Genomic DNA, 17,546 nt, shown 5'->3' on the forward strand with positions numbered 1-17,546 from the left:
GCGCGCCTTCTCAATGATTTCCCTCTTCTTTGAAACACTAGAATTTGCAACGCCATCACCAGAAGCCATCCGCAGAGAAGCGATGTTTACAAATCTGATCTGGACAAGAGTCTGCCCGCCATCCAGGACGTCCAGGCCGCTTTTCTCAAGCTCAAGCAGTTGTGTGTGAACGGTACGCTGCCCGCGTGAGCCTGTGTGGGGAACGTTGCATAGGATTCTCCCAAGAGGGACCTCATGCAGAGAGGTCACTCGAATGTCAGGGTGAACATGATGGGCTGATGGTAGCAGGAAGCTAACCCTGTCTCGGCAACTCCCTTGAGAGTCATGCACGTGACACATAAATACATAAACGAAAGCCGTGTCTGTCTGATGGAATGAAGGTGTGGTCGGGGAGAAGAGCCTGCAGAACTCCCCGAAAAGTATCACTCAAACAGCTTTAGATCAAGATGGGTCGCTGTGTTATTCTGTCCATAGCACAGTAGAAAAGAGCAAGAGTCCAGGAGCACCTTAAAGACTGAACAAAATTTGTTGCAACAAACTGGACCGTGATGAATGTGACTGAGTAAAACACTAAATCACCGTGTGTATAATTTTATAATTCTTTTCTGTATTATATCATACTAAATGTGAATTACTAAAGTGTTTTAGAATGACTCATTAACAAAAATACAGCTTAAGCATTAACCATGAAGCTGAACAGTACATTCAGAATGATGTCACCCCTGTAGAAATATTTACAGCCGATACTTCCCTCGTTCAGCCATTTGAAATGTATTGTAGACGTAGTCACATCATAGTTTAATACTGGCAATTCCCAGTCACCAGAACTGAAATGCAATAGTGTGGCACCAATATAGTATATGAAGTAGGACTAAGAATCTTGAAACATTGCCTTCAGTACCCCAAGATGGTGTATAATCAACAACAACAGACAAACCTGATGAAGAATACGCAAACGGAATGATTACTAGAACGCCGTCGTTTGTCTTAGTTGTTTCTGTAATAAGTAGATTAGGACCTTGTGCCTTGTCATTGACTGTAAATATTTCTACAGGAGGGACATCATTCTGAATGTACTGTTGAGCTACATGGTTAATGCTTTTGTTGTATTTTTGCCAACGGTTCTACATGTTACCTTATGCTCTGGTCAGCTACATCGGACAGCTACATGGTTAATGCTTTTGTTGTATTTTTGCCAACGAATCGTTCTAAAATACTTTAATAATTCACATTTAGCAGAAAAAATGGTAAAACTAACAAAATTCGTGGCAGGGGTAGGAGCCTTGGTGAGTCACTGCTCAGTCCTTCAGATGCAGCTAGAATGACAATAGCTGGTGAATGACAGTAGCATGATTGGATGAGGTGTGATATGGAGAGGGGCAGTAGGCATGTCATTCAGCATTGGAAATCACTCCACTCTACAAGATATAAGGACAGGTGGACTCACATTCTAGCTGTGCCCAAAGGGGTGAGCGGTGACTCACGAAAGCTCAGACCCTGCCACAGATTTTGTTAGTCTTTAAGGTGCAAATGGACTCTTGCTCTTTTAAACAGATTTGTATATCTTATTTATTTATTTATTTCTTGTCTGATTTATACCCCGCCCTCCCCGCAAGCAGGGTCAGGGTGGCTTCCAATAACTTAAAATACATGATAAAAGCATACATAATACAGATTAAAACATAACAATTAAAATAATACATTACAAAGTGCTGGCGGCGGTTAAAATTCAATCAAGAGGAATGCTTTCAGATGGATTTCCAGCTTCCAGCATAAAAATGCCTAGATGTTACTCTGCTCGTCAACTCTTACGGCAGCTGCTCAATGATGACTTTGCAGGCCATGCGCTGTGCTAATGTGCCCCTAATTTCTTAAATATTTTTATTGCTATGGGGGATCATCTTTAGAAGGGAGGTGTGTTTGTGTGTGCAGAGAGAGAGAATATATCCTGCATCTCTCGATTCTGACAGCCATGTGAGTATCTTGATCCTTACCAAAAAGGCCGCGAATACACATTCTGCGGTGGAATAAGGTTGTGAAGCCAGAGATAGGAAACCCTTGTTCGTGCTGGAAATTGAAAGCAATGCTGGCTGTCGGGCGAGGTGGGCAGGGAAGAACTTAGTGCTCCAGAGTAAAGGGGATGTGCGCCAGTCCCTTAACCATGGTATAGCGACATGCCATAGTTTTACACACACACATTACACCTTGCTCTGCTATCGTAGCATCCTGAGGATTTGAAGAGCACTGAAAAACTGTGTTAACTTTGACAGCTTGGCCCGGCTAACCCGAACCACTGCTCTTTTCACTCACCAGAGCCTTTTGAAGAAACGGAGGAGAAATGGTTATCCTTGGTGGAAAATTCGCGTTGGCTGGAGCACGTGAGGTAGGCGCAGCAGTGACAGCCGACAAAGAGGTTGAGCTGTGTATAAATCAGGAAGTCAACCCATTCGGATCTCGCCTCTGCCTCTGTACTCACCAGGTGGCTTTAATCAAGCTTTCTCCTGTCGGTGTGGGGATAACAGCAGGCTGAGCTGTACCTAGGAGTTCAGGGCTGTTAGAAAACAAGACCAGCCTCTTAAGAGAAACTGGATAAATTAATGCTGCTGCCGCCAGTTTGGTGTAGCGGTTATGTGGGCGACTTTAATTTGGGAGAACCGCGTTTGATTCCCCACTCTTCCACTCGCAGCTGCTGGATGACCTTGGGCAAGCCATCGTTCTGTCAGAGCTGTTCTCTCAAGGACAGTTCTCTCAGAGCTCTCTCAGCCCCACCTACCTCACAGGGTGTCTGTTGTGGGGAGGGGAAGGAAAAGGAGTTTGTGAGCCGCTCTGAGACTTTGAGTAAGAGGCGGGGTATAAATCCAACCTCCTCCTCCTTCCTCTTCCTCCTCCTATTACTATTTTGCACAGTGAATTCCAGGTAGCCCTACTGTGAGGAAGAATTTCTGAGTGGTCAGGTTAGAACGGATAAAAGGAAGTACTTCTTCACCCAAAGAGTGATTAACACTTGGAATTCACTGCCACAGGAGGTGGTGGCGGCTACAAGCATGGACGGCTTCAAAAGGGAATTAGATAAGCATATGGAGCAGAGGTCCATCAGTGGCTATTAGCCACAAGGTATAGGTAGGGACTCTGGGGCAAGTGATGCTCTGTCTTCTTGGTGCTTTGGGGGGGGGGGGCAAGAGTGGGAGGGCTTCTAGTGTCCTGGCCCCACTGGTGGACCTCCTGATGGCCCCTGGTATTTCTGGCCACTGTGAGATACAGAGTGTTGGACTGGATGGGCCTTTGGCCTGATCCAACATTGGCTTCTCTTATGTTCTTAAGAACCTTAGAAATCTTTCTGAAAAAATCCCTCCTAGTTAGAGATGGTCTGGTCCCCCCCGGCCGCCAGTGGGGGACGGTGGGGAGGTATGGTTCCCAGATCCAGCTTGGGAGACTCCTGGAGATTTAGGGGTGGAGCCTGGGGAGGGCAGGGGCCTCAGGGGGGTACCATGCCACGGAGTCCCCCCTCCAAAGCACCCATTTTCTCCAGGGGGATGGATCACTGTAGTCTGGAGATGAGCTGCAGTTCTGAGGGATCTCCAGGTCCCGCCCGGATTCTGGCATCCCTATTTAGTCAGCACGAGTATCTGCCTACAGCCATGAGGTCCCTGTGTAATTTGCTTGAAGGGAAAAAAGAAGCAACCCCCCCCATTCCAAGCAAGTTGAATATCTCGTCCAATTTCACTCTCAAGGTGGCGATAATAAGAGCCATCTACTTCAGAGAGGGGTTATCAGGATTACGAGACAGATCGTCATTCTACAAATGCTTGTAAACATTAGTAACAGTAATACCAACAAAAGGGGATTGACTAATTTCTATGAAAGTTGTCTATTAAATGAAATCCAACGGTCGGAGGAATTATCTCTCCTACGTACTTAAAAGAATGTGTTTTTGCAAGGCGTAGGCAGGGGGAGGCCACTGCTTAGTGGGGCTTCTTCCTTGGAGGCTCACCTTGAAATAAAGGCGACGATGGACTTCTTGGTTTCTTTTAATAATTCATACAGCGTTGTGCGTGCGTGTCTCTTCTTTTTGTCTAGACTGTTCCTCAAGCATGCTGCAGAGCTCGTCTACATGCTGGACAGCAAGCACGTTTCGGTCGTTCTGCAAGGTAAACTGCGTGCCTCTAATCCGCCGAAGACAGCGGTCTCGAACTCATTTGTTACGAGTGCCGGATCTGACATAAATGTCACTTTGTCAGGCCGGTCCATGCGTGCCATAAAATGTCATGCCGGGTACCAGAAACATAAACTTTATAAAGGACACTGGCAAACCCATTTAACAATGTTATTTTTTTTTACTCAAAATACAAACAGAAGCAATTGATTCCTAGCAGTGAAAGCAATTGATTTACTGGGGAGCCCGCAAAAGCCCCAATAAATGTATTTAATCATATGCAAGACTAGGTTTCTTTTCCCCAAGGGGTACCATAAAAGGGGGAGCACCTGACATTTCCATACATACCAGTTGCTTGCCGGCCGGATAAGAGCCCTGGACGGGCCGGTTCTGCCCCCCAGGCCTTACGTTTGACACTGCATAAGTAAAATTACTACTAGGTTCATTGCATACTTACCTGTTGTATTTATTACCTGTTGAATTGTTGAAAACTTACCAGTTGGATTATTGATAAAACTGTGGATTTACCTGTTGAATTTTTGTAAGCACTACATATGTAGTATTCTTAGTTGAATTACTACCAGTTATATTGTTGTTACTCATATCAGGGCTCTTTTTGTAGCAGGAACTCCTTTGCGTATTAGGCAACACACCCCTACTGTAGCCAATACTGCAAGAACTTACAGAGCTCTTATTACAGGGGCTACTGTAAGCTCTCGGAGGATTGGCTACATTAGGGGTGTGTTGCCTAATACGCAAAGGAGTTCCTGCTACAAAAAGAGCCCATTATTCTGTTCTATTCTTAGTGTCCTTCTGCACAGGGTTGGGATTTTTTTTTGGTCATATGTTTGATACCCCTGGCCTAAGAGACGGAGGCAGCCTTAGTTCTCCCGGCGCTTCAGGCCCGTGAGGCGGAATAGGGCTTTCTGGGGGATGCTCCTTTGGGCTAGCCTGGGCTATCCAGGTCAGGGCAAAGTGATATTGGGACGCGCTGTCAAGTCGCAGCCAACTTTTGGTGGACCCCCCCCCCCACGACGTTCAAAGGTGGTTTGCCATTGCCTGCCTCTGCATAGCAGCCCTGGACTTAAGAACATAAGAGAAGCCAGCGTTGGATCAGGCCAATGGCCCATTCAGTCCAACACTCTGTGTCACACAGTGGCCAAAAATACCAGGTGCCCCCAGGAGGTCCAGCAGTGGGGCCAGGAAACTAGAAGCCCTCCCACTGTTGCCCCCCCAAAAAAACACCAAGAATACAGAGCATCCCTTGCCCCAGACAGTGTATTCCATTTATAAGAACATGAGAGAAGCCAATGTTGGATCAGGCCAATGGCCCATCCAGTCCAAAACTCTTGTGTCACACAGTGGCCAAAAATACCAGGTGCCCTCAGGAGGTCCAGCAACTGGGGCCAGGACACTAGGAGCCCTCCCACTGTTGCCCCCCCCAAACACCAAGAAGACAGAGCATCCCTTGCAAACGTTAATACCGGACGCAAGGACTAGAAAACAGGATCTTGGTTACGTGGTACACCAGAAGATTGGCTTCTTCCTTGTAGTTTTTAAGTTCAGGGAAGCGCCCGAAAGAAAAAGCAAAACTCTTCTTTCTAAGGGGGTTCAGACACACACACAAAAGACCGATTCGCGACATCCCGAAACTGCTAATTTCTCTTCCTTCCCTCCCCCTCCCGGTACGCCCAGAGGAGGAAGGCCGAGACCTCAGCTGCTGCGTGGCCTCCCTCGTTCAGGTGATGTTGGATCCCTTCTTTCGGACCATCGCTGGGTTTCAGAGCCTGATTCAGAAGGAGTGGGTCATGGCAGGGTACCCTTTCCTAGACAGGTGCAACCACCTGAAGAAATCAGACAAAGAGGTGAGTGTGGAGCTTAAGAGGAGGCAGGCCTGGCGGTTTGCAGGCTTCGGCATGAGGGTTTGGCATGCCTCTCCTGCTGGTCACGAGCCCCTTAGGAGCTGGCATTTTCGTTTGTCTGCGCTGCGGAGAGGGCGAAGGTTGCAGTGCCCCCGCCTCTCTCTGCATGCATGCTGAGTGCCCCCGGACACCCATTAAATGATCTGGTCGGGAGTTGTCTTCCCACAGACATAAGCGAATCAGAATTTCAGAGTTACCTGTGTGCATGTGGGATATAAAAAAGGCAAAGGGACAGCGGAAGGGACAGCTAGGTCAGGAGACGAGAGAGCCGCAAGCAGTTTGCCAAGCCGTTGAAGAGCCGGAAAGATGGGGATTCACAGGAGATGTCGTTATGAAGCCTCTCCCCGTAAGCCAGTGGAGGTTTGGTGTTGCTTCCATCCCTGAGTCTTCAGCAAGATGTGGTTTCTGTGTTTTTTTTTTTTTAATCATAAACCTGACAAAATCAGCTTGGGCTTACGGAGACTTCTTTGCCACAACAAATTTCATTGGTCTCTGAGGTCCCACAGTACTCTGTTGTGTTCGTCGCAACAGACTTGCCTGGCTTACTCCCCTGGAACCTTCTTTTAAAGCTGTCCCCCATGACAAATAGAATTTCCTAAAGAAACGTGCATTACATTTCTCCAGGGGTGAGTGGTTTGGTTGCCCTGCAGAAAATCACATTTCCCGGCCATCCCACTGCCAAGTGGTAATGTGTGTCTCTCTTAGTAGAAGTAGAGCTTTTGGTTGGTAGAGCTATTCAAATGTGTCGGTCAGTGCCCAGTTCTGGCACACTTAGATGAAATGTGGACTTGAGTAGCACCATTCTGTGTGCCAGTTTAGTGGCAGTAACTGCTTCGGGATCTGGATGAATTTGTGCACATGTGACATATTTTGTAATAACTTCTGTCCATCCTTTCCCCCTCGAATCCAGTCTCCCTTGTTCCTGATGTTCCTGGACTGCGTTTGGCAACTTCTGGAACAGTACCCGTCGGCGTTTGAATTCTCCGAAGCTTACTTGACGATATTGTACGACAGTACCCGTATCTCGCTGTTCGGCACGTTCCTCTTCAACTCTCCGCACCAGAGAGTAAAGCAAAGCACGGTGGGTACAAAAGTCCCAGCATATCTCCAGTTTGGCAAGGTTGCAAATCGTTCGCAACAAAGAAAACAGTTTGGTGTAGTGGTTAAGTGTGCGGACTCTAAACTGGGAGAACCGGGTTTGATTCCCCACTCCTCCACTTGCAGCTGCTGGATGACCTTGGGCAAGCCATAGTTCTGTCAGAGCTGTTCTCTCAAGGACAGTTCTCTGAAAGCTCTCTCAGCCCGACCTACCTCACAGGGTGTCTGTTGTGGGGAAGGGAAGGGAAAGGCATTTGTAAGCCACTCTGAGAGCCAGTTTGGTGTAGTAGTTAAGTGCGCGGACTCTAATCTGGGAGAACCGGGTTTGATTCCCCACTCCTCCACTTGCACCTGGCTGGATGACCCTGGGCAAGCCGTAGTTCTGATAAGAGCTGTTCTTGAAAAAGAGCAGTTTCTGTCAAGAGCTCTCTCAGCCCCACCTACCTCACAGGGTGTCTGTTGTGGGGAGGGGAAGGGAAAGGCGTTTGTAAGCCGCTCTGAGACACCTTTGGGTAGTGAAGGGCAGAGGATAAATCCAATCTCTTCTTCTTCTTCTGAGTGAAGGGCAGGGTATAAATTCCTCCTCTTCCTCCTCTCCCCTCCCCAAAATCAAGTTGCCTTTTGCAAAAAACTAAGATTACTCAGGAGGAGCCTTGATTTCTTAGAAAGAAAAGGTAGACCAAAGGTTGAGCCGTACCAAGAACTAGGTAGCAGCATTGCATAATGGTGTTATTCCTGTAACATGACAAATACAGGGCCTTGGAGGAATTGTGCAGGGGCAACATTTGGACAGGAGGTTAAATAAGTCGCTTGCTGCACACATCATCCTGGACCTCATCAGCATAGCGCTACAGCACTGTTATGCAGTGGCACACGTTGCTGAGATTTGAGGGTAGGTGAGCAGAAAACGGCTTTACTAGCCACAAACAAACTGGACAGCGCAAAAGGGTATTTTAAAAAAATCATCCTCTCACTATTCTGCAAGAACAAATATAAGGATACATACGTTACACCCTTCAGAATATTATAAGCAAATAGAAGTGTGTGCGGGGCTCAACCCCTACCCCTACCCCTACCACAACATTCAAAAACCAGTGGAGGAACATTTCAACCTTCCAGGACATTCAGTTGCTAACCTAAAACTAGCAGTTCTCTTACAAAGGAATTTCAAAGGGAGATTTGAATGAGAGACATCTGAATTGCAATTGATAAAGAAGTTCAAGGCAATGCATCCACCTGGACTGAATCGAGACCGAGGTTTCCTGTCTCATTACCAGTGCTGATTTCTCCACGCCTGTTACACCTCTGCATATCTCACCTAAATCCAATCACGCCTGCTATTGTCATTAGGCATCTGAAATCACTTCACTTTCAAACAAATAGGACAGATGGACTCCCGTTCTAGCTGTATCTTTAAAAGCGAGCAGTGAGTCACGAAAGCTCATCCCCTGCTGCCACATATTTTGTTAGTCTTTAAGGTGCTACTGGACTCTTACTCTTTTCTACCCCTGCCCCCAAAACACACTTTTCCTTTAGTGCTCCAACGCCCATAGCATTCTTGACCTCCCAGAGAGCAATAAACAGGACCAATTCCATGAAAACATTTTTTAAAAGCCCCGTAATTTACAAATGAAGGCTTACTCTGGCGGTATTCCCTCATGTTTCCCCTCCGTTTGTGGCTTCAGCTCCTCTTGAGTTTTCCCATCATGAAACTGTTCGGAGGCTTCGTTTTTTGGGGGTGGCTTGCCTGGCTCTTTGAACACCTCTGGATTCTCCTTCCCCTTAGGAGTTCGCCATCAGCAAAAACATCCAGCTGGGAGACGAGAAAGGCCTGAAGTTCCCCTCAGTGTGGGACTGGTCCCTGCAGCACGCCCCGAGAGACCGCATGCTCTTCCACAACCCCTTGTACATCGGCAAGAGCACGCCGTGCGTACACAACGGGGCCGTGAAATCCTTTAAACGGTCAAAGGTAAGACTCGCAATGTGGCCCAGAGGCCACAGTTTTGGCCACAGAGATGTTTCTGTAAGGATGGAGCCCTTTGGCATGGCACTCTGTCACGGTGCCCTTTGCATGTCCCCGTGGCTTTGGCAGCTGGCGAATGAGCTTGAACTAATCTGTAAGGAGGTGATTCTCTGTTTGTCTTTTTGCTGATTGGAAATCTATGCATAGGATACGAGCAGGCTGGAAATGTTTTGCAAGGCTCGGCAGGGGATTATTTGGCTTCATGGGGGTGGGCGAGGTTCAATAGGAAACGTGGCTCAGCAGCTGGCTGTCCCCGTGGTGGGTGGTGTGCATACATTCAGGAGCCTATGAGCTGTGGCAGAGGATAGGTCTGTTAGTGGCCACTAGCCCTGGTGACTAAAGGGGAACCTCCACATGCAGAGGCAGTAAACCTCTGAATACCAGATCTAGGAGTCGACATCCAGGGAAGGACTCAGCCTCTCTGTCCTGTTGTTGGACCTCCGGATGAACTGGCTGGCCACTGTGTGAGATGGGGATGCTGGGCGAGATGGACCTTCACTGGTCTGATCGAGCAGGGCTCTTTTAATGGTCTTATGAAGGCCTTAACATCTATGTCTTGTTGTTGGCCCTCAAGAGGAACTGGTTGGCCCCTGTGTGAGTCAGGATGCTGGAGTAGGCGGAGATCTGGTCTGACCCAGCGGGGTCCTTCTGATGTTCTTATGATAATTTCGAGCGCCGTTGCCTGAGCACCTGCTCTGGAGATCTCTAGACCTTTCGCGTTATTGGTCGTTTCCCCCCTTGACTGTCCAGTTAACTTCTCAGAACTGATTCTCAGTCACTGATGCAGTTCAGCGTCAGGAAGGCTTCACCCTGCAGGGCCAAATGCGACTGGTGTAGCAGCAGGCACATTTTTCTATAGAACCCTCCTGGAGATAGAAAGAGGGGTGTTTGTGAGCTACACAGGCACCGAAGCGGATAGTGGAGCCAATTTTTAATAGTAATAATAATAGATACCTGCATAGTAATAATGATGATGGATATCTGCAAAGGTCGTTTCCAAACACTGGTCTGATGTGATGATCTTCTAGTGCCCCCCTGTTATTTACTTGCCTTGTACCTGATAGCCCAGGCTAGCCCAATCTCGTCACATCTCAGAAGCTAAGCAGGGTTGTCCCTGGTTTGTAGAAGAAGAAGAGGAGATTGGATTCATACCCCGCCCTTCACTACCCAAAGGAGTCTCAGAGCGGCTCACAAACTCCTTTCCCTTCCCCTCCCCACAACAGACACCATGTGAGGTGGGTGGGGCTGAGAGAGCTCTGGCAGAAACTGCTCTTTTTGAAGAACAGCTCTGACAGAACTATGGCTCGCCCAAGGTCATCCAGCAGGTGCAAGTGTAGGAGAGGGGAATCAAACCCGGTTCTCCCAGATTAGAGTCCCCGCACTTAACCGCGACACCAAACTGTACTTGGATGGGAGACCACCAAGAAAGTCCAGGGTTGCTCTGCAGAAGCAGGCCATGGCAAAACCACTTCTGTTCATCTCTCGTCCTGGCCTGAATGGCCCAGGCTAGCCCAGTCTCATCAGATCTTGAAGCCTAAGCAGGGTCAGTGTTGGACCGGAGACTTCCAAGGAAGTCCAGAGATTCTGGGCAGAGGCAGGCGATAGCAAAACCACCTCTGAAAATCTCTAAGTTGCCTGCGACTCGATGGCGCTTCACGCACAGAGTATCTACTGACTCATTTGAGGGTTTATCATCTGCTTTTGAAGTCCGGTGATAACTCGACGCAGACAGCAGTATCGTTTTAAGAAATATTATTAAAACATCCAAAAGGGGGGGGGGAACTGCGGCCCGAATGAGAAGCTTTATCTAAACAGCAGTGAGGACAATGCCAGTGGAATGGGACTCCCATCGCTTTGAAAAGCCTGCTTTAAAAGGAGAGTTTTATTAGCCCGTCTAAACTTAGGTCTGTGCGTGAGAATCGCCAGTGGCAAAGGATTTCGAAACCGCAGAGCTGGAACGGAACGGGCACAAAGCTTGGAGACAGTCTAATCCCAGCATCTGTTTAGTGCAGAGTATTCAGTATTTTTAGTTTTAACGGAAGGATTTTTTAAAAACTAGTTTCGTAAGCCATTTTGAACCATGAGGAGAAGATGGGATGTAAATGTATCAATAAGCAAATCAATATGTCAGTCTGAAGTGACCCAAAGGCAGAGCCTCTTGCTTCAGGGAAAAACCATACTTATTCCAGGGGAGAGGTGGCCAAAGTGTGGCTCGGGAGCCACGTGTGCCTCTTTCACACAAAGAAGAAGAAGAAGAGGAGGAGGAGGGGGGGGGGATTGGATCTATACCCCGCCCTTCACTACCCAAAGGAGTCTCAGAGCAGCTCACAAACTCCTTTCCCTTCCTCTCCCCGCAACAGACACCCTGTAAGGTAGGTGGGGCTGAGAGAGCTCTGATAGAAACTGCCCTTTTTTTCAAGAACAGCTCTTATCAGAACTACGACTTGCCCAAGGTCATCCAGCCAGGTGCAAGTGCAGGAGTGGGGAATCAAACCCGGTTCTCCCAGATTAGAGTCCGCGCACTTAACCACGCCACACATATTGTGTGGCTCCCAGCAGGGCAGCTGGGGAAGCAAAGAGGGGGGCACCTTTCTCTTTCTCCCTTCCTTCCCCCTCTGTTTGATTTGTTTTCGTCTATTTCTCACTCTCTTTCCCCCTTCCACCCGCCCCTCATCTATTTACTTTCTTTCGACCTTTCTTTCTCTTTTTCTGTCTCCCACTCTTTCTTTCTTTCAACCTCTTTCATTCTTTCTTTCCACCCCCTCTCTCTTTCAGACAAATAAATACATTAGCAAACAAATACCATTGAACAAATAAAAACCATTGTCAATACCTTTTTACCCCTTTTGTTTTTATTTTTGGCAGTCTCATTTAATATTAATGGAAAGCAAATTTGCATGTTTTTCAATAAAAACATGAATGTGATATCTGCTTGGGATCAGCTATAGGACAACATCATCCCCAGAGAACTGTCTGTTTACCATCATGGCATACATCCGGGGACCATCCTGCTTTCAATTGAGTATTATTGTTGTTGTTGTGATTAATTGTGATTAATGTTTTTATTGCTTTTATCCTGTTTTATATGGGCTTTGCCCCTTGTAAGCCGCCCTGAGCCCGCTTCGCAGGGAGGGCGGGGTAAAAATTCCAAACAATAAATAATAAATAAATATTTGTTCATGTCTTGCAGCTCTCAAATATCTGACATTTATTCTATGTGGCTCTTACATTAAACAAGTTTGGCCAACCCTGCTCTAGAGGAAAGCATCTCTGGAAGTGGAACGGATCCATGGGATCCAGCCCTAAACTTACTTGTGTGTTGTGAGGTTTTTTAAAAAATATAACAATAAGTTAAAAGCTGACCCGTCTAACCAGTTAAAGTATCAACTGCAACAATTCTAATGACCAGAAATGAAAAAACGTTTTGTATTGATAACCGATCTTGTACTCTGCGAAGATATTGATATGGGTAACCATTTACAGAGTCCTTGGCTGATGGGCAGTTGCCTGTTGTAAACACTGCCCTGTCCTTCTTGGTACCCCGTCTGGGCCCCAGAGAGCCAGAGGCGCAGTTGTCCAGATGTGGTTAATGTCAAAGATACTCCACTCTGTGTAACCACATTAATGGCACCTAAAAGTAATGATTTCTGTGGAGTCCTGAGCTAGATTCGAGTCCAGTAGCACCTTAGAGACCAACAAGATGGTTGGGTTGTAAGCTTTCGAGAAGTATCTCGAAAGCTTTGACTCTCAAAAGCCTGTACCCAGTTTGGTATATTGGTTAAGAGTGGTGAACTCTAATCATTCTGGGAGAACCGGGTTTGATTCCCCACTCCCTCCATATGCAGCTGCTGGTGTGACCTTGGGCCAATCACAAGTTCTCTCAGAGCTGTTCTCTCAAGAGCAGTTCTCTCAGAGTTCTCTCAGCCCCACCCACCTCACAGGGTGTCTGTTATGGAGAGAGGAAGGGAAAGGTGATTGTAAACTTGCTCTGAGACTCCGTGTGAAGGGCAGAGTATAAATCCAATCTCTTCTTCTTCTACCCCGAAAATCTTGCTGGTTTCCAAGGTGCTGCTGGATTCGAATGTAGCTCTCCTACTGCAGAGCAAAATGGCTGCCCTCTGAAGCTATCTGGGGGAGGGGACTCCAATGTAACCGGAGCTCGTTCTGTGGTGGTTGAGGGAATCAGGCAGAGACTGACCGTGTGTTGTCCCTTTTGCCTCCAGAAGAATTACAGCTCGACTCTGCGAGGCTTCCCCCCATCGTTAAAGAACGGGATCATCAGCGAGCAAGACTTTCTTCCGAGAAGAAATTCCCTAATCCTAAAACTGAAACCAGACTTCCTTCAGCATACGGACAGCAACGCCAGCGGCACGGAGCAATATTTCAGAGAGTGGTTCTCCAAGCCGGTCGACCTGCACGGCGTGATTCTGCCCCGTCTCTCCGGGACGCAAATCAAACTCTGGAAACTCTGTTACTTCCGCTGGGTCCCGGAGGCCCAGATCGCCAGTGGCGGCTTCATCACCGCCTTCCGCAAAATCTCCCTCTTGGCGGACGAGGTGGACGCGCTGAACCGGAGCTTGCGGCAGCACAACAGCGGCCCGCGGTTTCTCGCAAACAATCCCGAGCGGGATCAGAGCCGGATGTATTTCAGGGCAGACGAGGCAAATGACGTTTTGGCAAGCCCGGAATGCCTCTCTTCCTCTTTCCCCTTTTCTCCCGTGGGGAACCTCTGCCGGAGGAGCATCCTGGGAACGCCGCTGAGCAAATTCTTAAGCGGCGCCAAAATCTGGTTGTCCACAGAGACGCTGGCCAATGAGGACTAGCCTAGCCACCTTTATAGCACGGAGGAGGAGACAGAGACTGGAGCTTCTTTGCCATGCCACACCGCCCTGCTTGGAGCTGTAATAATTTTATACACAAAGGTTACTGATGATTTCTTTTTTGCACAGAATATTTAAAAAGCAAGGGCGTCGTGCTTCAAACATCACACAGTGTTGTCCTCTGCAGCTGTCAAAGCGTCTTGTCCCGCTTCCCTCCCTCCTTTCTGCTTTCCACATCTAGCTTGTTGCGTGAGGCCCGCGAGCTTCAAACACCCCCCCCCAACTCCCCAGCCTCCCTCCCCTCCAACGATTTGGCACGGCGACTAACTTGTATGTTTGGGGTTGTGTTGGCAGGCGGCCCTTCCTAGTTGCTGACCGAAGCGAATCCCTGTGTCAGCTTGGATTAAAGCGGCAGGCGAAGACGGACAGCAAGGGAAATGAGAGTTGCCGTGTTCAGATCTGCCTGCCATTAACTTGTGCGAATGCCAGAGCGATACGTTCTTTGCCGGGTTACGAATTCACAGCGCTGTCCAGCCAAAGCAGCATTTTAATATCCCTGTTGGTTTCGGCAGGACTTTAAATTAGTGGCTCAGCCATCGAAAAGCGTGAGATTTAAACATTTCTGCCGGATGGCATTCGTGGGCTAGGCCGATCTGGTCCATCTGGCAAGTCCGTATTTTCTCCTCGTTGGCATATACATGCTCGCCTTTAGAGCGCCAGAATCTGCCCACAAAACAGGGCGCTCTGTCTGTGGGCCTGGTGCAGACATAGCTACCCTAGTCTCTAAACTGCGCTCTGTCTCTCCCCTTGTGGGAGCAAACGTTCCCCTCCTGCCTTAGCGGCAGTTAATGCAAGTGTTAGCACTGATATTAACTATGGTTCAGGCTAACCATGGCATCCTCTGGGCCCCGGATCTGAAACCGTGGTACAAGTGGTCATCAGGAGCTAAGCGGAGGGGCTCCTGGGGAAATGTAGTTCCTGCAGTTCCTGCAGCTCCTGCAGCTGGGAGACGGGGGGGGTGGGGGTGTTGTTAGCTGCACCAGCCCAACGCAACAAAATCCATCATTTAGCAGCGGACGAATTGTAACCTTCCAAAGTGCCTTTTTCTCGCGTCAAACTAAGACTCTTGTTTCCTCCTCCTCAGGATTTGATTTCTTTCATCTAGTAAGCTAACACGCTCCCCTGTTTGTGTGAACCATGTTCAAAGCCTTGTGGAATTCTGGAAACAACCAGCCTCCGTTATCCTTTCGACGCTGCGATCAGAAACAAGGTGCGATTGCGAGGTGGCAGTCACTCTTTCAGCGTAAGAAGTCCTGAGTGAGTCCGAATCAAGCTGGCTCTAAGATCTGTCACAAAGGAAAATATTACTTAGTGTAATCATTTCTGGACGGCGGACAAAGCAAAAAAAAAAATTCTTGTTCTCTGACTGCAGCGTCCCGGGGATAACGTGAGGCCGCGTGGAGAAACTTGATGTTGTGTCGGCGTGCTCTGGAAGCCAGTGTTACTGTGGGTTCGTTACCGGGTACCGGTATCTGGGGCCACATGACAAGCTGAGAAACTGCCGCAGAGACTGTAAATTCAGCAGCGGCCTGCTATTTGTTGTTATTTTCTTGTCAGCTGTCATCTGAGGGCGAGGATCAATTTTGTGGCATGTTCCCAGTCCCCAGAAGACGCCTGCTTGTCTAGAAAATCAGTGAGGCCAATAGAAGTTAGCCCCCGCCTCCCCGCAGCCCTCGTAGCTACTGCTGCTGATTCTGTCCCTGATCCAGCGCTGTGCTCAGGGGGAAGAACGCTTCCAATCAACTGTTCTCCAGGAAGACTGCCAGGATTCCAAGTTTAAAAAGTGGGTCTGTGTGCCTGCAGTTCTGCAGACGGCACCTGTGCCCCCAGCCTGATTGGGATCGCTGTGTTTGTGTGAAAGTGGTTACCCCCTTCTCCCTCCCCTCTCTCTGAATTTCTGTCTGATAAAGGGTGAGATGACCACCTTCGCTGGATGCCACTGAAAGGCTCGCTGATCGTGTGACCACCCCTAGGCCTCACCTTCCTGGCTGAGGCATACCTTTCTCATCAAGATTTTTACCTTTTGTTCCCTCTGGGGTTACCTTTCGCAAGCATCCAGGTTACGTACTAACTCAGCTCTTCTCTGTACCGGGTCTTCGATGACTGTACACCTAATAGTCTTAAGTACATTTCAGAACGTGCCTAGTTTTTTGCTACTTAACAAACTCAGATGGGATATATTTCGCCAGAGTCAGGGTGAAGACGTTGACGTTTCGTTTGCTCGCAGGTCCGAACGAGGTCCCTCTGTGCAGAAATCTTTTTATTCGGCAGGGGTTTCCGGTGGTTTGTGTCCTTCCCCACCTTTACCTTCATTCCCAACGTTGCAGAAATCTGCCCTTTCAGAATAGCCGTTTTATGTATACCGTGTTTACCAAATGCAACAGAATGGCTTCTTTTAAGACTGTCGTGAGTTAAAGCAAGCTTGTGAAAGAACGTAAGCAGTGTGGGCTGGGACGCAAAGATGCCCTACTGGTTTTAATGGAGTTTTGCTGTCAAGCGTCTTTTAGAAGGATTGCCCGAAGCCGAGAGCTGGCATTACGAGATTGTGCTGTCAGGTGGCATTTGGGCCAGCGCCCCGCTATCCAATCACGTTCTGTTGTGCACAATTACGGCAGAGTTAAAACCGCTCCCGTTCCACATTGCGCGCACAGTCCCTCTCCACACCCCTTTCTGGGGAAGGGTGGCTGGAGCAAACACAGATCCTTTTAACAGACACTCAAGAGTCTAAAAAAAAAATTCCTTGGAGCAGAGCTCTCTAACCGACCAAATCCTACCCCCCCCCCCCCCCCCCGCCGCCATTATATGCAATTTTCCTCTGTCTGTTCAGATTTGGGGTGGGAGGGATGTTCTGGAGATTGTGCCCAGTAAGCTATCTGCTTTTTAAAAACTAGGTACCTTTTAAAAAGAAAAAAAAAGAACAAAACCTGTTTTCTGGAGGGTTTTTTGTAAGTGTAGAAAATGATAAATTGCTTATTTTTGTATGTCTTTCCTAGCAAAAAGCACTACTTGGATTTCTTAAAAGGGTGTGTGTGTGTAGATTTCCTTTTTGGTTGTCGTTGACGGATGGAGTTGCTACCTATTGAGGTCCAAGTAGGGATATCTGATCCCTTTTAGCTACTGCCGAAGGAAGTTTGACTGTTACATCATTTACCGTGGAAGTGCAATTATGTTAACCCTCGATCAGGCCAAGAACCAAGGAAAATCCCTCGACTGGGCATTTTTTGCCATGTTGAAAGGGATTCCCGTTTCAGTCATGTTTGTATTTGTGGTTTTTCTGTGCAGCTGGTAGGAGCCAGGAAACTTTTGGCTGTTAACTCTCCAAAGGAAAAAAAGATATGCGTTGAAAGCCAAACCTCTCTTTGACATTTAATTTAAAGAAGCTGATGCTGTGAGCCAGAAAACATGGGTTCTTTGCTACTAACCAGCAATAGGCTTTTATGGAAAGTGGGGGGGGGATGCCGTGGACAGCC

The 17,546-nt window shown here is 48.0% G+C and overlaps 1 protein-coding gene across 1 annotated transcript in view; it reads left to right on the top strand.

The window, feature by feature from the left end:
- Positions 1-16,836, top strand: part of MTMR10 (myotubularin related protein 10) — a 62,066-nt gene extending 45,230 nt beyond the window's left edge. The window contains exons 10-16 of the mRNA XM_015419491.1: positions 42-172; positions 2,314-2,383; positions 4,078-4,148; positions 5,849-6,018; positions 6,986-7,156; positions 8,960-9,142; positions 13,420-16,836. Of these exons, the coding sequence (XP_015274977.1) occupies positions 42-172; positions 2,314-2,383; positions 4,078-4,148; positions 5,849-6,018; positions 6,986-7,156; positions 8,960-9,142; positions 13,420-14,019 (1,396 nt within the window). The 3' untranslated portion in view covers positions 14,020-16,836. The remainder of the gene's footprint in view (positions 1-41; positions 173-2,313; positions 2,384-4,077; positions 4,149-5,848; positions 6,019-6,985; positions 7,157-8,959; positions 9,143-13,419) is intronic.
- The last annotated feature ends 710 nt before the right edge of the window (positions 16,837-17,546 follow it).

This window comes from Gekko japonicus, unplaced genomic scaffold, assembly GCF_001447785.1.
Source record: "Gekko japonicus isolate JY-2015 unplaced genomic scaffold, Gekko_japonicus_V1.1 scaffold653, whole genome shotgun sequence".
Classification (NCBI taxonomy): Eukaryota; Metazoa; Chordata; class Lepidosauria; order Squamata; family Gekkonidae; genus Gekko; species Gekko japonicus.